Raw genomic sequence first — 21,561 nt, forward strand, 5'->3', positions numbered from 1 at the left:
CCAGGACCAGTGGAAGCAAAATAGCCCCATAACATCAATGATCCACCACCATATTTTACAGTAAATATGGGGTTCTTATCTGCATAGGCATCTGTCTTTTGCCACCAAACCCACCACTGGTGTGCGTGGCCAAAGAACTCTATTTTCATCTCATCTGACCATAGCACTGGTTCCAGTCCAAATGCGTTTAGCAAACTCCAGGCGGTTACATTTATTGGATGACATGAAAATAGAGCTCTTTTTGTGTGTACAGTATGAGCAAGCACTGAAAACACTGTTTCACCTGCACATTGTTGAGTTTTTTTTATGTAAACAGCTTGAGAGGTAGGCTATTTTGTAACCAAATTAGGTTTTGATAAATAAAAACAGGTGGATTTTGACTAATTGTTATTTGTAGCCTACTACAGATTAGATACAGTGTATTAGGGAAATTTGTCCCATATCATTGTATAAAAAAAACATTGCTAATTTACTCTGCATGGCAGCGAATATTGTCTAGTATCAATCAATCATTGAAATTCAATGGCAGTAATTGCGTCGAGTTTCCCGCCACCCCACATCCATCCTTTTGTGCTTCTCGTGATGTTGTTGCCATGGAAACGGAGCAGTCAGACCTACTGCACGAGTCCCCACCCTGCGAGAGTAAAAAAGGCTATGGAATCAAAAAAGTCCAACCTGGTCTTTGGCCTACAAAATTAGACTTTGATTTAAAAGAACATGGGGAGGGGGGATACAAACGAAAAGTTGCATTTAGGATAGAAAATTGATGCAGAAAAATTATCTCGAGATAGGTCTGTATTGAATTTCATTTTTTGTATTAACTAGTGCTTTATTGCATGGCTCACGACGACTGGCTGTGTATACTTGTTTTCTTATGCTTTATCCTTGTTCGGTCCGCGCGTCGTTGTTTGTGGCAGGATATAAGTTGAATTGATTTAGATATGCATTTGTAATTTAAACAAAGAGAACACAATGCCTTGGGCAGAGTATGTCAATATTTTCCCTTTAATCGCTCAAATACATTAACAAGTCCATCAGTGCGGGACGCCTCTTGACAGCACCAGGTTGAGAAAGTGAATGATCGAGCATGCGCAGTTGAGGTTCGTGCCATATTGGAACGAGGCAGAGGACAGGAGAAAGACGGGGGTAACGTTTTAAATTTACTTGGAAGAACTAGGAAAAGGTGAGATTCACGTACGTGGACGAAATACTTACCTATTATTTATTATTTACTATTCTCAGCTGCCTTGGTGGCTCCCGTGTGTTTTTTCCTGGTGTCAAATAAGCTGTATTGTGCTCGACTGAGTAGGCAGCGCCATACCCATACTTGACATTTCAGTTGTTAACTTGCTCGTGGTCAGTGGAAACGGTGCACCAGCTTCGCGCGCCCGATCAATTTCCTCTCACTGACTTTAATATCCACGATCAACATTGTAAACCCGTCATAGGCAAGCCAGCTTTTGTTATTCTCCTTTTCTCATTTCAATGTAGTCAATAAAATTTTACTTGAACACAATATAACATTGAAAGTTGGGGTGGCGCATTACGCATTTGCCTGGAAGATTGTGTCAACAGTAGATTGCAATATTGCTGATGCTGACATAAACTATCCTTGAAAAGTCAGACTAGCTTTTTCTAGATTAGTGTTTTATCTGATGTTTGTTTAGCTTGCGATGTGTCATTGCAAGCGGCCTGATGTAGTAACATCGTAAACATTTTAACATTGTAGTTATTACACAGTACAGCCTATTACACTGTTTCACTGTAGTCTATGGCTGGCTATATGTGACCAATGCAATCCTTGTATGTGACCAATACTATATTGACTTTCTTACAGCCCTTTTCGCAACCAAATATGAAGATATTATGTGTAGGCTGGCATTAGCATTTTTGTGCTGAGTTTGTCATGGTCAACCAACACCTTTTCTGAGATAGGAATATCTCTTTCAGCTACTGGCGGGAACACCTGTCGCGAGGCAGAGGCTGCTAGTGTGCAATTTATAACCTCAAAAGTGCAGACTCCACACGCATTGCGATCACATCCCATGATCGTTTGATATTACTGCTTTGACAGGAAGGGGTTTTTCAGCTTGAGTTCGGGGGGAGGGGGGAATGGGTGTATAATATGAGATGGAGAAAGAGGGAGATGGTGGACTTGGACTGTATAAGTGTGTAGTATGTGAGATCTAAAGGCCACTGAGTACCAGGCCCTAAACAGATGTACTTCTACAGAGGTGTTTATTTATTAACATCCTGTCTTTTGTATCTTTTTCAGTTGGATCAAAGTGGTTTTAGCTATTGCTAATACAGTCTCCTGGGTGGTGTTGGGAACACAGTAGGGGCATCATGAACCCCGAGACACAGGAATCTGGTGAGTCTTACAATGGTTGAATGGCAGAGGTGTATTCAGATGATATTTCTGTCTTTGTAAATAAGTTTGTGTGTGTCTTTCAGAAGGCGGCTCTGAACTGGAGTCTGACTTCAACTGGGATGAATATCTAGAGGAGAATGGAGTATTGGCGGTTCCACATCACGCCTTCAAACATGTATGTCTTATCACACTGCATCAGGGCCCATTTGCAGATATGGTACTTATATTTAGGGCCCAGAGTTTTTTGTGGTCATGGCCATATTTATTGTATATCTACATACACACCCTTCCCTCCCTCTCAGGTAGACCGTAGCCTGCAGACAGGGCTGGCTCCAGGGATGAGTTTGGAGGTGTGTGTGCGTTCGGAGCCTGACCAACCCTACTGGGTGGCAACCATCATCACCACCTGTGGCCAACTGCTGCTGCTGCGCTACGAGGGTTACCACGACGACCGACGAGCAGACTTCTGGTGTGACATCATGAACTCTGACCTCCACCCTCTGGGCTGGAGCAGACAGCACAGGCAACCAATGAGACCGCCTGAGGGTGAGTAGGGGGTGACATAGGGTTTGATGGAAATAGACATTTGTGTTGCTGTAGACCGGTTTGGCCCTGTGCTCAAATAAATGCATTGGAAAACTCTGTTAAAACTTTTCATACAGGAATGAACAGGATATAGATGTACAAAATGCATAAATATGATGTGTGTCCAGGTGTCCGTGAGAAACATGCTGACTGGGATGCTGTCCTAGAGGAGGCTCTGGCTCAGGGAGGGAGTGCACCAGCACACCTACTGGAGGGGGTGAGTCTGGGGGGAGGGAGGAGCGGGGAGGGTGGGGACACTAGGACCATAACTATAGTTGGGACCTATTCAACATTACTAATCATTTCAGAACAGCTTGATTGTTTAGTATCAATAAATGTCCATAAAAAATAAAAATAAACTTCTCTGTCTGTGTCCAGGCCCAGACAGGGGGAGACCTGTTCCCCCTGGGGTGGTGTGTGGAGCTGCAGGACAGTGTAGACCCGGGGGTGGCCTGGGGGGCCCAGGTGGAGGACAACGTAGGGGGCCGGCTGTGTCTGCGCTACACTGGGACGGAGGGGCTCACCCAGTCACAGACCAGGCGCTGGGTATTCTACCTGGACCCCCTCTTAAACCCACCTGGCTGGGCTGAGGAGAACAGCTTCTCTCTCACCCCACCTGCTGGTAAGAAACAGAACTGCCTTTGCACCTTGTGGCGCTGTTGACCAACCCTGGTTTTGGAAAACTAGGGTAAACACAAATACACCTCAATCAATGAATCATCAAGATCTTGTTGAATAAGATGTGTTAATGCTGGGCTGGTTGCTTGGTGACCACTGTTGTGTGTGTGTTTAAGTATTAGTGAAAGTTAGTGATAATGTCACTGTGCTGTGTTGCAGTGCTTCGTGGTTTGCGCAGCGAGACAGAGTGGGAGGAGGTGAGAAAGAACATTAGACAGCCTAAAGAAGAGGCCATCAATGAAGACTTCTTTAAGGTATTCTCTCTCTCTCTCTCTCCCCATCCTCTTTCTGTGTCCCTCTCCCTCTGGCATATCTCCTGTGTGTGTGTTTGTAGGACAGGCCAGTCCTCTCTCCTCACTGCTTCTCTGAGGGGATGAAGTTAGAGGCAGTGGACCCCGCTGCCCCCTTCAACACCAGCCCAGCTACTGTCACCAAGGTAACGCTCACATGTCACCATAGTAACACCCTCACCTCATCCACACAGCATCCGTCTTCTCATGATAAGTGTTTACCAATGACACAATTATCATGTGGTAGGTTTCCCCTAGTTGTATGTGGCTGTAGCAGTGATGTCATCATTGTGTTCCCCAGGTGCTGAGCGACCAGTACTTCAGGGTGCAGATGGACAGCCTGCAGGGAGACAGTGAAGGGGCGGGGCCTGGCTTATCCTTACTCTGTCACTATGGGAGCAGCGGAATCTTCCCTGCCCAATGGAGCCTTAAAAATGGGGTACCCCTCAGTCCCCCTCCAGGTAGGGCAGAATACACTCACCTCAGGCATTCTACTGGTCCAGTGAAATGGATCACAGAGTTTACTGTGTCCCTGGGTATGTGGGTGTGTAGGTTACCAGGGCCAGAACTTTGACTGGGTGGATTATCTGAAACAGTGTGGAGCGGAAGGAGCGCCAGAGAGCTGTTTCCCCGTGGTGAGACACACACAACCACACACACATGTTTGTTTTACTATCCTTTTTGGGACCAAAGAGTTGATTCTCATTCTAAATCCTATTTCCCCCTAACCCTTATCCTAACCCAAAACCTAACCCCTAATTCTAACCCTAACTGTAAAACTAACCCTGAGCCTAAAATAGCCTTTTTCCTTGTCGGGACCAGTGAAATGTCCCCACCTGTACGAATTTTCCTTGTTTTACTATCCTTGTGAGGACTTCTGGTCCCTACAAGGATAGTAAAACCAAAAACACACACCACTCCAACTGATATGATGACAGGTGTTTTCTCCCCAGGGGCAGAGTGATCATGACTTTGTTGAGTCCATGAGGCTGGAGGCGGTGAATCCTGTCTCTCCTGAGCAAGTTCACGTGGCAACCGTAACCAGGGTCAGAGGTCAGCACATCTGGTTGCATCTGGAAGGTGAGAACAGAACAGCTGGAGGAGAGAGAAAAGGGCTGGGTTGGAGGGATGTAAGGTTTTGGGGGAGGGACAATAATGTTGTTGGGTGTCAATTTCACCTACCTGAATACTCAGTCTTATTATATATACAGTACCAGTCAGAAGTTTGGACACACCTACTCATTCAAGGGTTTTCCTTTATTTTCCTTTATTTTTTAAATAACACATATGGAATCATGTAGTAACCAGAAAAGTGTTAAACAAATCAAAATAAACTCAGCAAAAAAAGAAACGTCCTCTCACTGTCAACTGTGTTTATTTTCAGCAAACTTAACATGTGTAAATATTTGTATGAACATAACAAGATTCAACAATTGAGACATAAACTGAGCAAGTTCCATAGACATGTGACTATCAGAAATGGAATAATGTGTCCCTGAACAAAGGGGGGTGGGTCAAAATCAAAAGTAACAGTCAGTATCTGATGTGGCCACCAGCTGCATTAAGTACTGCAGTGCGTCTCCTCATGGACTGCACCAGATTTGCCAGTTCTTGCTGTGAGATGTTACCTCACTCTTTCACCAAGGCACCTGCAAGTTCCCAGACATTTCTGGAGAGAATGGCCCTAGCCCTCACCCTCCGATCCAACAGGTCCCAGACGTGCTCAGTGGGATTGAGATCCGGGCTGTTCGCTGGCCATGGCAGAACACTGACATTCTTGTCTTGCAGGAAATCACGCACAGAACGAGCAGTATTGCTGGTGGCATTGTCATGCTGGAGGGTCATGTCAGGATGAGCCTGCAGGAAGGGTACCACATGAGGGAGGAGGATGTCTTCCCTGTAACGCACAGCGTTGAGATTGCCTGCAATGACAACAAGCTCAGTCCGATGGTGCGGTGACACACCGCCCCAGACCATGACGGACCCTCCGCCTCCAAATCGATCCCGTCTCAGAGTACAGGCCTCGGCGTAACGCTCATTCCTTCGATGATAAACGCGAATCCGGCCATCACTCTTGGTGAGACAAAACCGCGACTCGTCAGTGAAGAGCACTTTTTGCCAGTCCTGTCTGGTCCAGCGACGGTGGGTTTGTGCCCATAGGCGACGTTGTTGCAGGGGATGTCTGGTGAGGACCTGCCTTACAACAGGCCTACAAGCCCTCAGTCCAGCCTCTCTCAGCCTATTGCGGACAGTCTGAGCACTGAGCACTGATGGAGGGATTGTGCGTTCCTGGTGTAATTCGGGCAGTTGTTGTTGCCATCCTGTACCTGTCCTGCAGGTGTGATGCTCAGATGTACCGATCCTGTGCCGGTGTTGTTACACGTGGTCTGCCACTGCGAGGACAATCAGCTGTCCGTCCTGTCTCCCTGTAGCGCTGTCTTAGGCTTCTCACAGTACGCACATTGCAATTTATTGCCCTGGCCACATCTGCAGTCCTCATGTCTCCTTGCAGCATGGGACCCTGGGCATCTTTCTTTTGGTGTTTTTCAGAGTCAGTAGAAAGGCCTCTTTAATGTCCTAAGTTTTCATAACTGTGCCCTTAATTGCCTACCGTCTGTAAGCTGTTAGTGTCTTAACGACCGTTCCACAGGTGCATGTTCATTAATTGTTTATGGTTCATTGAACAAGCTCTGGAAACAGTGTTTAAACCCTTTACAATGATGATCTATGAAGTTATTTACATTTTTACGAATTATCTTTGAAATACAGGGTCCTGAAAAAGGGCCGTTTCCTTTTATGCTGAGTTTATATTTTGGATTCTTCAAAGTAGCCACCCTTTGCCTTGATGACAGCTTTGCACACTATTGGCATTCTCTCAACCAGCTTCCTGAGGAATGCTTTTCCAACAGTCTTGAAGGAGTTCCCACATATGCTGAGCACTTGTTGGCTGCTTTTCCTTCACTCTGCAGTCCAACTAATCCCAAACAATCTCAATTGGGTTGAGGTCAGGTGATTGTGGAGGCCAGGTCATCTGATGCAGCACTCCATCACTCTCCTTCTTGATAAAATAGCCGTTACACAGCCTGGAGGTGTGTTTTGGATCATTATCCTGTTGAAAAACAAATGACAGTCCCACTAAGCTCAAACAAGATGGGAAGGCGTATTGCTGCAGAATTCTGTGGTAGCCATGCTGGTTAAGTGTGCCTTGAATTCTAAATAAATCACAGACAGTATCACCAGCAAAGCACCATCACATCTCCTCCATGCTTCATGGTGGAAACCGCACATGCGGAGATCATCTGTTCACCTACTCTGCGTCTCACAAAGACACGGTGGTTGCAACCAAAAATCTAAAATTCGGACTCATCAGACCAAAGGACAGATTTCCACTGGTCTAATGTCCATTGCTTTTGTTTCTTGGCCCAAGCAAGTCTATTCTTATTATTGGTGTCCTCTAGTAGTGGTTTCTTTGCAGCAGTTTGACCATGAAGGCCTGATTCACACAGTCTCCTGTGAACAGTTGATGTTGAGATGTGTCTGTGACTTGAACTCTGAAGCATTTATTTGGGCTGCAATTTCTGAGGTGCAGTTAACTCTAATGAACTTATGCTCTGCAGCAGAGGTAACTCTTGTGTCTTCCTTTCCTGTGGCGGTCCTCATAAGAGTCAGTTTCATCATAGCGCTTCTTGGTTTTTGCGACTGCACTTGAAGAAAATTTTCCGTATTGACTGACCTTCATGTCTTAAAGTAATGATGGTCTGTCGTTTCTCTTTGCTTATTTGAGCTGTTCTTGCCATAATATGGACTTGGTATTTTACCAAATAGGGCTATCTTCTGTATACCACCCCTACAACACAACTGATTGGCTCAAATGCATTAACCTTTCTAGGACACACGTTCCGCTAGCGGAACCCCCCCACAACATTCCGCTGAAAAGGCAGCGCGGGAAATTCAAAAATATTTTTTTTAAATATGTAACTTTCACACATTAACAAGTCCAATACAGGAAATGAAAGATAAACATCTTGTTAATCTACCCATCGTGTCCGATTTAAAAAAAATAATGCTTTACAGCGAAAACACAACATATGATTATGTTAGATCACCACCAAGTTCAAAAAACACACAGCCATTTTCCCAGCCAAAGATAGGAGTCACAAAAACAGAAATAAAGATAAAATTAATCACTAACCTTTGATGATCTTCATCAGATGACACTCATAGGACATCATCTTACACAATACATGTATTTTTTGTTCGATAATGTGCATATTTATATCCAAAAATCTTAGTTTACATTGGCGCCATGTTCAGAAATGCCTCCAAAATATCCGGAGAAATTGCAGAGGGCCACGTCAAATAACAGAAATACTCATCATACACTTTGATGAAAGATACATGTTTTACATATAATTAAAGATACACTTGTTCTTAATGCAACCGCTGTGTCAGATTTTTTTTTTAAATTACGGAGAAAGCACACCATGCAATAATCTGAGACGGCGCTCAAATATAAATAACATTTCTCCGCCATGTTGGAGTCAACAGAAATACGAAATTACATCATAAATATTCCCTTACCTTTGAATATCTTCATCAGAATGCATTCCCAGGAATCCTAGTTCGACAATAAATTGTTGTTTTGTTCGATAATGTCAATTATTTATGTCCAAATAGCTGCTTTTGCTAGCGCGTTTAGTACACATATCCAAACGCTCGTGCAAGTGACGCATAACGTCGGACGAAAACTTCAAAAAGTTATATTACAATTCGAATAAACTGGTCAAACTTAGTAGAGATTCGGCGCCTCCCGGGTGGCGCAGTGGTCTAGGGCACTGCATCGCAGTGCTAGCTGCGCCACCAGAGTCTCTGGGTTCGCGCCCAGGCTCTGTCGCAGCCGGCCGCGACCGGGAGGTCCGTGGGGCGACGCACAATTGGCATAGCGTCGTCCGGGTTAGGGAGGGTTTGGCCGGTAGGGATATCCTTGTCTCATCGCGCTCCAGCGACTCCTGTGGCGGGCCGGGCGCAGTGCGCGCTAACCAAGGGGGCCAGGTACACGGTGTTTCCTCCGACACATTGGTGCGGCTGGCTTCCGGGTTGGAGGCGCGCTGTGTTAAGAAGCAGTGCGGCTTGGTTGGGTTGTGCTTCGGAGGACGCATGGCTTTCGACCTTCGTCTCTCCCGAGCCCGTACGGGAGTTGTAGCGATGAGACAAGATAGTAATTACTAGCGATTGGATACCACGAAAATTGGGGAGAAAATGGGATAAAAAAAAATAACTAAAATAAAATACAACTTAGTAGAGATTCAATCTTCAGGATGTTGTTATCATATATATCCAATAACGTTCCAACCAGAGCATTCCTTCATGTCTGTAAAAGTTATGGAACGCAAGGCGATATCATGAGAAATGCGCGTGACCAGGAACTGGCAATCTGCCAGACCACTGACTGAAACACCTCCCATCCGGCCCCACATCCCAGTATACACTTCATTCAACGTTCTACCGACTGTTGACATCTAGTGGAAGGCGTAGGAAGTGCAAACAAATCCATATCTTCCTGGGATTTGAATAGGGGACGAGTAGAAAAAACACCAGCCTCAGACTTCCTGTTTGGAAGTTTGCCTGCCATATGAGTTCTGTTATACTCACAGACATAATTCAAACAGTTTTACAAACTTCCGAGTATTTTCTATCCAATAGTAATAATAATATGCATATATTAGCATCTGGGACAGAGTAGGAGGCAGTTCACTATGGGCACGCAGTTCATCCAAAGTGAAAATGCTGCCCCCTATCCCTAAAAAGTTAAGAAGGAAAGAAATTCCACAAATTAACTTTTAACAAGGCACACCTGTTAATTTAAATGCATTCCAGGTGACTACCTCATGAAGCTGGTTGAGAGAATCCCAAGAGTGTGAAAAGCTGTCATCGAGGCAACGGGTGGCTACTTTGAAGAATCTAAAATATAAAATTGATTTGTTTAACACTTTTTTGGTTACTACATGATTCCATGTGTTATTTCGTAGTTTTGATGTCTTCACTATTATTCTACAGTATAGAAAATAGTAAAAAATTAAGAAAAACCCTTGAATGAGTAGGTGTGTCCAAATCTGTTTTACTGGTTCTTTACATATTCTATTCAACCACATGTTCAGCCACTCATAAACTCCCCTCTGCTTTGTGTGTTCTTCTCAGGGTTGAAGCAGCCTCTCCCTGACATCATCACTCATGTGGACTCCCTGGACATCTTTCCAGTCAGCTGGTGTGAGAGTAATGGCTATCCCCTCCAACACCCCTACAAACCTAGAGGTCAGGCTCCAAACAAGAACCTCCTGACCATTTTGGTGATTGGTCTATATCAGTGTTTTATCTGAAGGTTACTGGCATGTGTAGATGTTGACTTTTGTTCCTGTTCTGTTGCAGCTCAGAGGAAGAGCCGTGTGGCCGTGGTGCAACAAGAGAAGCAGTGAGCTTTGAAGATCTTGATTATTACAGAGAGCGAGGGATTAGAAATTTAAAAAAGCTAAATTTACCTCTACTGTTACCCAACTTTGTAACGTATGTTATTTTATTTTTAACTGTATGTTTATTTTGGTTTGATCCGATTGCAGATCTCCACTTAAAGCCACGGCCCCTGATGCAGCGAGGCAGCAGGATCTGAACCAATCGGAGAACGGTGAGTGTAATTCCTTGTGAAAAATCATTTGTGGAAAAATAATGCGTATGAGAAAATCTTACATGTGTGTGTGACTGTCTATGTCAGCAGCTCAGGGTAACGGGAAGTACAGCTGCCCAAAGATCTATTTCAACCACCGCTGTTTCTCTGGCCCCTACCTGAACAAGGGCCGTATCGCTGAGCTGCCCCAGAGCATTGGCCCTGGCAACTGTGTCCTGGTGCTGAAAGAGGTGAATGAGAGAGCAGCACACCTCTACCAGCTCCTCTATCTTACACAGGCACAACTGTAGATGACAACTAATTGTTATCCCCATATAGATACATATTCTATTTCATTCTGTGGAGTATCCTACTATGTCATCTTCTATGGCTTTCTAACCTCCCTGTATCCTGTCCTGTGGTCCAGGTGTTGACTCTGCTGATCAGCTCGGCCTACAAGCCCAGCCAGGTGCTGAGGGAGCTGCAGCAGGACCCAGAGCTCAGGGGGCACGGCCAGGGAGAGACTCTGAAGGCCAAGTCAGTCTACCCACCACACTATAACACCATAATAATGCTACGTTAATAACACTCACTTTATATGATGATGTGGATGAGATACACTCGCACTGCTTCATAGGGATCATTAACTATATGCAGAACAATGACTTAGGCTAAGTCAGTGGACATTAGAGTATACACCATAACAACAAATCAAATCAAATTGTATTGGTCACATACACATTTAGCAGATGTTATTGCTGGTGTAGTGAAATGCTTGTGTTCCTGGCTCAGACAGTGCAGTAGTATCTAACAATTCACAACAATACACACAAATCTAAAAGTAAAATAATGGAATTAAGAAATATATAAATATGAGATTGGAGTGGCGTTAAATAAAATACAGTATAATAGAATACAGAATATACATATGAGATGAGTAAAGGAGTATGTAGACATTATTTAAACATTATTAAAGTGACTAGTGTTCCATTATTAAAGTGACTAGTGTTCCATCATTAAAGTGACTAGTGTTCCATTATTAAAGTGGCCAGGGATTCCAAGTCTATGTAGACTACCATTCAAAAGTTCGGGGTCACTTAGAAATGTCCTTGTTTTTGAAAGAAAAGCACATTTGTTGTTCATTAAAATAACATCAAATTGATCAGAAATACAGTGTAGACATTGTTAATGTTGTAAATGACTATTGTAGCTGGAAACGGCTGATTTAAAAAATATATATATATATCTACATAGGCGTACAGAGGCCCATTATCAGCAACCATCACTCCTGTGTTCCAATGGCACGTTGTGTTAGCTAATCCAAGTTTATCATTTTAAAAGGCTAATTGATCATTAGAAAACCCTTTTGCAATTATGTTAGCACAGCTGAAAACTGTTGTGCTGGTTCTGATTAGCGCAAACTGGCTCTAACCAGAATAGAAAGAGGAGTGGGAGGCCCTGGTGCACAACTGAGCAAGAGGACAAGTACATTAGAGTGTCTAGTTTGAGAAACAGGCACCTCACAAGTCCTCAACTGGCAGCTTCATTAAATAGTACCTGCAAAACACCAGTCTCAACGTCAATAGTGAAGAGGCGACTCTGAGATGCTGGCATTCTAGGCAGAGTTGCAAAGAAAAAGCCATATCTCAGACTGGCCAATAAAAATAAAAGATTAAGATGTGCAAAAGAACACAGACACTGGATAGAGGAACTCTGCCTAGAAGTCCAACATTCCGGAGTCGCCTCTTCACTGTTGACGTTGAGACTGGTGTTTTGTGGGTACTATTTAATGAAGCTGCCAGTTTTGAGAACTTGTGAGGTGCCTGTTTCTCAAACTAAACACTCTAATGTACTTGTCCTCTTGCTCAGTTGTGCAACGGGGACTCCCACTCTTCTTTCTATTCTGGTTAGAGACAGTTTGCCCTGTTCTGTGAAGGGAGTAGTACACAGCGTTGTACGAGATCTTCAGTTTCTTGGCAATTTCTCGCATGGAATAGCCTTCATTTCTCAGAACAAGAATAGACTGACGAGTTTCAGAATAAAGTTCTTTGTTTCTGGCCACGCAGTCATGTGTGAACAGGGAGTACAGGAGGGGTCTGAGCACGCACCCTTGTGGGGCCCCTGTGTTGAGGATCATCGAAGTGGAGTTGTTGTTTCCTACCTTCATCACCTGTGGGCGGCCCATCAGGAAGTCCAGGACTCAGTTGCATAGGGCGGGGTTCAGACCCAGGGCCCCGAGCTTAGTGATGAGCTTGGAGGATACTATGGTATGAATGCTGAGCTATAGTCAATGAAAAGCATTCTTATATCGGTATTCCTCTTGTCCAGATGGCATAGGGCAGTGTGCAATGCGATGGAGATTGCATCATCTGTGGATCTATTGGGGCTGTAAGCAAATCGAAGTGGGTCTAGGGTGTCATGTGAGGTAGAGGTGATATGATCCTTTACTAGCACTTCATGATGACAGACGTGAGTGCTACGGGCGATAGTCATTTAGTTACCTTTGCTTTCTTGGGTACAGGAACAATGGTGGTCATCTTGAAGCAAGTGGGGACAGCAGACTGAGATAGGGAGAGATTGAATATGTCCGTAAACACTCCAACCTGCTGGTCTGCGCATGCTCTGAAGACGCGGCTAGTGTTGCCGTCTGAGCCGGCAGCCTTGCGAGGGTTAACACGGTTAAATGTCTTACTCACGTTGGCCGAGGCGAAGGAGAGCCCACAGTCCTTGGTGGCGGGCCGCATTGGTGGCACTGTGTTATCCTCAAAGCGGGCGAAGAAGTTGTTTAGCTTGTCCGGAAGCAATACGTCGGTGTCCGCGATGTGGCTGGTTTTGCCTTTGTAGTCCGTGATTGTCTGTAGACCCTGCAACATACGTCTCTGTTCTGAGCCGTTGAATTGCGACTCCACTTTGTCTCTGTACTGACGTTTTGCCTGTTTGTTTGCTTTACGAAGGGAATAACTACACTGTTTGTATTCGGCCATATTCCCAGTCACCTTGCCATGGTTAAATGCGGTGGTTCGCTCTTTCAGTTTTTCTTGAATGCTGCCATCTATCCACGGTTTCTGGTTTGCGTAGGTTTTAATAGTCACAGTGGGTACAACATATCCTATACACTTCCTGATGAACTCAGTCACCGTATCCGTGTATTTGTGTATTTTTAGATGTTCTCAGAGTCTACCCGGAACATATCCAAGTCCGCGTGATCAAAAAAATCTTGAAGCATGGATTCGGATTGGTCAGACCAGCGTTGAATAGACCTTAGCACGGGTACTTCCTATTTGAGTTTCTTCCTATAGGAAGGGAGGAGCAAAATGGAGTTGTGATCGGATTTGCTAAAGGGAAGGCAGGGGAGGGCCTTGTAGGCATTTCAAAAAGTTGAGTAATAGTGGTCCAATGTTTTTCCAGAGCGAACACTACAGTCAATGTGTTGGTAGAACTTCGGTAGCTTTGTCCTCAAATTTGATTTGTTAAAATCCACAGCTACAATAAATGCGTCCTCAGGATATGTGTTTTACAGTTTGCATAAAGTCCAGTGTAGTTCTTTGAGGGCCGTCGTTGTATCGGCTTGAGGGGGAATATACACGCCTCTGACTATAACCGAAGAGAATTCTCTTTTGAGGTAATGCAGTCTGCATTTGATTGTGAGGTATTCTAGGTCGGGTGAACAAAAGGACTTAAGTTGCTTTGTTATCACAATCACACCATGAGTAGTTAATCATGAAACATACACCCCCAACGTTCTTCTTCCCGGAGAATTCTTTATTCCTGTCTGCTCGTTATACTGAGAACCCAGCTGGCTGTATGGACGGAGCCATGTTTCCGTGAAACAGTATGTTACAATCCCTGATGTCTCTCTGGAAGCAGATCCTCGCCCCTAGCTTGTCTACTTTATTATCCAGAGACTGAACATTACCGAGTAATATATTCGGAAGCGGTGGATGGTGTGCATGCCTTCTGAGTCGGACAAGAAGTCCACTCCAAATACGTTTTCTACGCCGGTGGTGTTTTGGAGCAGCCTCTGGAATAAGTTAAATTGCCTTGGGGGGTACGAACAAAGGATCCAATTCGGGAAAGTCGTATTCATGGTCGTAATACTGGTGAATTACCTCCGCCCTGATAACTAAAAGTTATTTCCGGGCTGTATGTAATAACACATTTTTTTGGGGGGGGGGGGGCTAATAATGTAAAAAAATAACACACAAAAAAACAAAATACTGCAAAGTTGCTTAGGACCTAGAAGCAGAGCTGCCATATCTGTTGGCGCCATCTTGCCATTCCCCACCAAAGTAATAATACAGTAATACAATTAAGTGATAACGTCCGAGAAGCCGGTGTTTGGCAAACCGTCCCAATAAATCCTACAAACACCGGCATCGAGGGCATTATCACTTAATTAGCGTTATTATGGTGTTATAGTGTGGTGGGTAGACTGACTTGGCCTTCAGAGTCTCTCCCTGGTTGTACCCCCTAAGCTCTGGGTCCTCAGCACATGGCTGGGCTTGTAGGCCGAGCTGATCAGCAGAGTCAACACCTGGATCACAGGACAGGAGAGGATAACGGGTTACTAACATATTCAAATAAAGATTGACATATTTTAATTAAAAACATTATTTTGATGAATTTATTCATACTATTTCATCCTTCCACAAGATCTAGTCCCAAGGCAAATCTAGGGTTGCTACCCAAGCCGACTGGTCGTTCGTTCTATCGGTTCGGTTGCCAGAGATGCGACCCAGTCGTTCGTTCTAAATGTTCCATTGCCATACTGGCTGGCAACTTTCTTATCCCTTCCTTGCTAGCTAGCCAACTACGGCTAGGTCACGTCAAAAAGTACAGCAAGAATAACAGCAAAGTAGCTGCATTTGCATTTGTTTAAGCTGTTTTCTAGTGACATTTATTTGGATACATCCATAACAATGAGTTAATGAGGCTGATTTCGCCTGGCATTGAAAATGTGCTCACTCGTCAGGACACTGTTGTTAAGAGGACCTAGCCAACAACACAGCTCACACAATTTCTTCAAATTGAAGCTGGAAAGACTGCAAACTAGCAGCAGTTAGTTTTGTTTTACCTTTTTTCAACTGACATTTCTTTGTATATATCCACAAAAATGATGCCAGCTGATTCATGAATTCAACTGGCTGAGAAACGCTGCCTGCCTGTCTGTCTCGTCCCGACACGTTCATTACTATGGGACTGCTGGAGATCGAATATGAATATTGAAACAATGTTGCAAATGTCGGATAGACAAACAGCAAGGTTTGTACAAATCTACGCTGTTGAAAACTAAATGTTAGTCTAAAAGAAATGTGAGATAATGTCTAGATGCTTTTTATAGTGGAGATCAAAATTATAAATTGCCTGGCTGGGCTGATGAGACAGTGGATTGCGCAGTCAGATGGAACAGAGTAAATAGGTATTTTAACGTCAAAAGATTTAGCCGGTGGTAACTTGTGGAATAGACACCTGCTGGAATGTGCTTTTAACCAGTCAGCATTCAGGATTAGACCTACTCGTTGTATAATTACTGTTTAGATTATACTATTTATTGTACAGTATTGTGATAAAATGAGAAACCATACACAATTTATTTCTGTATGCTGTAGATTTGGTCTGTTCTAGGTCACTATGTATGCACCATAATGCCACTATATACAGTGCATGGCAAAGTATTCATCCCCCTTGGCGTTTTTCCTATTTTGTTGCATTACAACCTGTCATTTAAATTGATTTTTATTTGGATTACATGTAATGGACATACACAAAATAGTCCAAATTGGTGAAGTGAAAAAATAAATAATAACTTGTTTAAAAAAAAAAAATGTTTTACGGAAAAGTGGTGCATGCATATGTATTCACCCCCTTTGCTATGAAGCCCCTAAATAAGATCTGTTGTAACCAATTACCTTTAGAAGTCACATAATTGGTTAAATAAAGTCCACCTGTGTGCAATCTAAGTGTCACATGATCTGTCACATGATCTCAGATTATATACACCTGTTCTGAAAGGCCCGAGAGTCTGCAACACCACTAAGCAAGGGGCACCACCAAGCAAGCGGCACCATAAAGACCAAGGAGCTCTCCAAACAGGTCAGGGACAAAGTTGTGGAGAAGTACAGATCAGGGTTGGGTTATAAAAAAATACCCAAAACTTTGAACATCCCACGGAGCACCATTAAATCCATTATAAAAAGAATTGAAACAATATGGCACCACAACAAACCTGCCAAGAGAGGGCCGCCCACTAAAACTCATGGACCAGGCAAGGAGGGCATTAATCAGAGAGGCAACAAAGAGACCAAAGATAACCCTGAAGGAGCTGCAAAGCTCACAGCATAGATTGGAGTATCTGTCCATAGGACCACTTTAAGCCGTACACTCCACAGAGCTGGGCTTTACGGAAGAGTGTCCAGAAAAAAGCCATTGCTTAAAGAAAAAAATACGCAAACACATTTGGTGTTTGCCAAAAGGCATGTGGGAGACTCCCCAAACATATGGAAGAAGGTACTCTGGGCAGATGAAACAAAAATTAAGCTTTTTGGCCATCAATGAAAATGCTATGTCTGGCGCAAACACAACACCTAACATCACCCCGAGAAAACCATCCCCACAGTGAAGCATGGTGGTGGCAGCATCATGCTGTGGGGATGTTTTTCATCGGCAGGGACGGCGAAACTGGTCAGAATTGAAGGAATGATGGCTGGCGCTAAATACAGGGAAATTCTTGAGGGAAACCTGTTTTCAGTCTGCCAGAGATTTGAGACTGGGACAGAGGTTCACCTTCCAGCAGGACAATGACCCTAAGCATACTGCTAAAGCAACACTCAAGTGGTTTAAGGGGACACATTTAAATGTCTTGGAATGGCCTAGTCAATCCAATTGAGAATCTGTGGTATGACTTGAAGATTGCTGTACACCAGCGGAACCCATCCAACTTGAAGGAGCTGGAGCAGTTTTGCCTTGAAGAATGGGCAAAAATCCCAGTGGCTAGATGTGCCAAGCTTATAGAGACATACCCCAAGAGACTTGCAGCTGTAATTGCTGCAAAAGGTGGCAATTATGCACGCTCAAGTTTTCAGTTTTTTTGTCTTATTTCTTGTTTGTTTCACAAAATATTTTGCATCTTCAAAGTGGTAGGCATGTTGTTTATATCAAATGATACAAACCCCCAAAAAATCTATTTTAATTCCAGGTTGTAAGGCAACAAAATAAGAAAAATACCAAGGGGGGTGAATACTTTCGCAAACCACTGTATGGTAGTAGTCGAGTGACACAGGATATACACTCTCTCTGCTGCATAAACATCATACTGGAAGAGATGCTCCCTACCACATTGGTGTCTGACAGACAGTAATGGATCAGATTCTGCTCTGGACCATGTTGTGGTGTGAAGGTACAAAGGGAAGAGTTACCGGGCCACTGTGGGGATTGCCCGTACAGCTGATCAGGTGGCTGAGTTCTGCAGGAAGACGTGTGTGAGGCTGGAGTGCTGCCCCAACCTGATCGCACCTCACATGGTGCTGGAACACTGCTCGGAGAACTGCTCCCTTCTCACCAAGACCAAATACAGTACGTGATACCAAACACGCACACACGCATACATACAGTACCAGTCAAAAGTTTGGACACACCTAGGGTTTTTCTTTATTTTTACTATTTTCGACATTGTAGAATAATAGTGAAGACATCAAAGCTATGAACTAACACATATGGAATCATGTAGTAACCAAAGAAAGTGTTAAACAAATCCAAATATATTTTTTAGGTTCTTCAAAGTAGCCACCCTTTGCATTGATGACAGCTTTGGACACTCTTGGCATTCTGTCAACCAGCTTCAACTGGAATGCTTTTCCAACAGTCTTGAAGGAGTTCCCACATATGCTGAGCACTTGTTGGCTGCTTTTCCTTCACTCTGCGGTCCAACTCTTCCCAAACCAGGTCATCTGATGCAGCACTCCATCACTCTCCTTCTTGGTCAAATAGCCCTTACACAGCCTGGAGGTGTGTTGGGTTATTGTCACACTAAGCACAAACCAGGTGGGATGGTGTATCACTGCAGAATGCTGTGGTAGCCATGCTAGTTAAGTGTGCCTTGAATTCTAAATAAATCAGCGACAGTGTCACCAGCAAAGCACCATCACACCTCCTCCTCCATGCTTCACGGTAAGAACCACACATGCAGAGATCATCTGTTCACCTATTCTGCGTCTCACAAAGACACAGCGGTTTCAACCAGAAATGTAAAATGTGGACTCATCAGACCAAAGGACAGATTTCCACTGGTCTAATGTCCATTGCTTGTGTTTCTTGGCCCAAGCAAGTCTATTCTTATTGTTGGTGTCCTCTAGTAGTGGTTTCTTTGCAGCAGTTTGACCATGAAGGCCTGATTCACATAGTCTCCTGTGAACAGTTGATGTTGAGATGTGTCTGTTACTTGAACTCTGTGAAGCATTTATTTGGGCTGCAATTTCTGAGGTGCAGTTAACTCTAATGAACTTATCCTCTGCAGCAGAGGTAACTCTGCGTCTTCCTTTCCTCTGGCGGTCCTCATGAGAGCGAGTTTCATCATAGTGCTTGATGATTTTTGCGACTGCTTTTAAAACTTTTAAAGTTCTTGAAATTTTCCGTATTGACTGACCTTCATGTCTTAAAGTAATGATGGACTGTCGTTTCTCTTTGCTTATTTGAGCTGTTCTTGCCATAATATGGACCAAATAGGGATATCTTCTGTATACCACCCCTACCTCGTCACAACACAACTAATTGGCTCAAACTGATTAAAGAGGAAAGAAACTCAACATATTAACTTTTAACAAGGCACACCGATTAATTGAAATGCATTCCAGGTGACTACCTCATGAATCTGTTTGAGAGAATGCCAAGAGTGTGAAAAGCTGTCAAGGCAAAGGGTGGCTACTTTGAAGAATCTTAAACAAATCAAAATATATTTTATATTTAACACTTTTTTTGGTTACTAAATAGTTTCCTTGGTGTATGTCTATGTGCTCTATAGCTCATTACTATGGTAAGCAGAAGACCAAGCGAATCAGCCTTCCCCTTGGCGGTTACAACAACCTGGAGAGCAGCACCAAGCAGGGGAGCAGGAGGAAGAAGAGAAAGCCCCTATTTGTCCACAAGAAGAAACACCTGTCTACCTCTGTAGACAGCACCCCTGCTGGCTCCCCACTGGTACTGCACATTCTTACATCATTCATTTCCTTCAACTGCCATTAACTTAGTCATCACAGAGAAGCCAGAAGAGTTGCCCCTAACCATTGGTCCTGGGTCAGATGTTATCTAACGGTTAAGGTTAGGATCTGGGGTAGGTTGCAGAGAAATCTGATTCTAGATCTGATGTTACGGGGAACTTTTATATGGAAGGAGCCAGTAATCAAACTAATCATAACTGTCCACATTTCTTCCACCCCAGGCTAGTGGAGAAGAGGAGGACCTGGATGAGGACTACTCTCTGAGTGAGGAGGACTCAGGCTCAGAGCCGCAGGATGACTATGAGGTATCAGAGAGGAAGTCCCAGCCCCCCTCTCCCTCCCCCTGTCCCACCCCTACAGAACCTCGCCCCCGGAACAGACCCCGTCGCCAGCGCAGGAAACCCGCCCGCTCACCCTCCTACTCAGACGATGAGAGCGGGCCCACCTTACCTAAGGTAGTGCTGGTTACATAATTATGCACACAAATACACACACACACACACACACACACACACACACACACACACACACACACACACACTGATCCTGGAACTATATATGTGTAACATCCCCTTTGTGTGTGTTCTGTCTCAGAGTGGGCGGGTGGAGGTGCAGGAGAAGCTGCATCTGGACAGCAGTCCACTGGGCTGGAGCATCACTGATGTGACCCGATTCATCAGAACTACTGACTGTGCCCCGCTGGCACGCATATTCAGGGACCAGGTAGGAGTGACGCACACACCAGGAAAAATACACACACGCACAGTGTGCTAATTTTCTGAGCCATGTTGTTGTGCGTGTTGACAGGAGATAGATGGCCAGGCCCTGCTGTTGCTGAGCCTGCCCACAGTACAGGAGTGTATGGGGCTGAAGCTGGGCCCTGCCATCAAACTGTGCCACCTTATAGAGAGGGTCAAACTGACCTTTTACCAGCACTTTGCCAGCTGAGGAGTGTGTGTGTGTGTGTGTGTGTGTGTGTGTGTGTGTGTGTGTGTGTGTGTGTGTGTGTGTGTGTGTGTGTGTGTGTGTGTGTGTGTGTGTGTGTGTGTGTGTGTGTGTGTGTGTGTGTGTGTGTGTGTGTGTGTGTTTGGTCTCAAGCTCATTACTAAGCCATATCACATCCAGCGTTGTTGTAATGTACAGTATGTGCTGCTCCAGGATGGACACAGCTTATAGCCTCAGCTGTTCACCCTGGAATGTGACTGGATTCTGTATCTTTCAGGGATTTCATGTTTACAGTGCCTTCAGAAAGTATTCACACCCCTTGACTTATTATACATTTTGTTGTTACAGGCTGAATTCATAACGGATTAAATTGATTTATTTTCTCACCCATTTACACACAATAGCCCATAATGACAAAGTGAAAACAAGTTTTTATATCTAATTTACATAAGTATTTTCACCCCTTAGTCAATGTTAGAATCACCTTTGGCAGCGATTACAGCTGTGAGTATTTCTGGGTAAGTCTCTAAGAGTTTTCCACACCTGTATTGTTCAGTATTTGTAAAAAAAATAAAAAAATATTTGAGCTCTGTCAAGTTGGTTGTTGATCATTGCTAGACAGCCATTTTCAAATCTTGCCATAGGTTTTCAGGCTCATTTAAGTCAAAACTGTAACTATGCCACTCAAGAACATTTAATGTCATCTTGGTAAGCAACTCCAGTGTATACAGTTGAAGTCAGAAGTTTCCATACACCTTAGCCAAATACATTTAAACTCAGTTTTTCACAATTCCTGACATTTAATCCTAGTAACAATTCCCT

At 44.1% G+C, this 21,561-nt stretch overlaps 1 protein-coding gene across 5 annotated transcripts; it reads left to right on the forward strand.

The window, feature by feature from the left end:
* Nucleotides 1–1,056: 1,056 nt before the first annotated feature.
* LOC120065199 (scm-like with four MBT domains protein 1) lies at nucleotides 1,057–21,123 on the forward strand. 5 transcript variants are annotated; one of them, XM_039015990.1, is made up of 21 exons: nucleotides 1,057–1,183; nucleotides 2,276–2,371; nucleotides 2,455–2,546; nucleotides 2,674–2,917; nucleotides 3,085–3,173; nucleotides 3,335–3,578; nucleotides 3,794–3,888; nucleotides 3,969–4,070; nucleotides 4,226–4,385; nucleotides 4,477–4,559; nucleotides 4,878–5,004; nucleotides 10,123–10,236; nucleotides 10,351–10,393; nucleotides 10,539–10,603; nucleotides 10,691–10,833; nucleotides 11,010–11,119; nucleotides 17,979–18,154; nucleotides 19,599–19,774; nucleotides 20,016–20,249; nucleotides 20,389–20,517; nucleotides 20,602–21,123. In XM_039015990.1, exons 2-21 carry the CDS (start codon nucleotides 2,347–2,349, stop codon nucleotides 20,740–20,742), a joined length of 2,592 nt encoding a protein of 863 aa, XP_038871918.1. In that variant the 5' UTR covers nucleotides 1,057–1,183; nucleotides 2,276–2,346; the 3' UTR covers nucleotides 20,743–21,123. The 5 variants fall into 5 exon arrangements, with proteins under 5 accessions (XP_038871918.1, XP_038871921.1, XP_038871922.1 ...); XM_039015993.1 differs by having other exon boundaries at nucleotides 10,694–10,833; XM_039015992.1 differs by having other exon boundaries at nucleotides 1,073–1,146.
* Nucleotides 21,124–21,561: the final 438 nt, after the last annotated feature.

The sequence above is a fragment of the Salvelinus namaycush genome, chromosome 20 (assembly GCF_016432855.1).
Source record: "Salvelinus namaycush isolate Seneca chromosome 20, SaNama_1.0, whole genome shotgun sequence".
NCBI classification, from domain to species: Eukaryota; Metazoa; Chordata; class Actinopteri; order Salmoniformes; family Salmonidae; genus Salvelinus; species Salvelinus namaycush.

Bases quoted from the DNA above. Each gene is read 5' to 3' on its own strand.
- LOC120065199 (XM_039015990.1), top strand. From the start codon at position 2,347: ATGAACCCCGAGACACAGGAATCTG. The intron at 2,918-3,084 runs GTGAGTAGGGGG...ATGTGTGTCCAG, and splicing joins ACCAATGAGACCGCCTGAGG to GTGTCCGTGAGAAACATGCT. The intron at 20,250-20,388 runs GTAGTGCTGGTT...GTTCTGTCTCAG, and splicing joins GCGGGCCCACCTTACCTAAG to AGTGGGCGGGTGGAGGTGCA.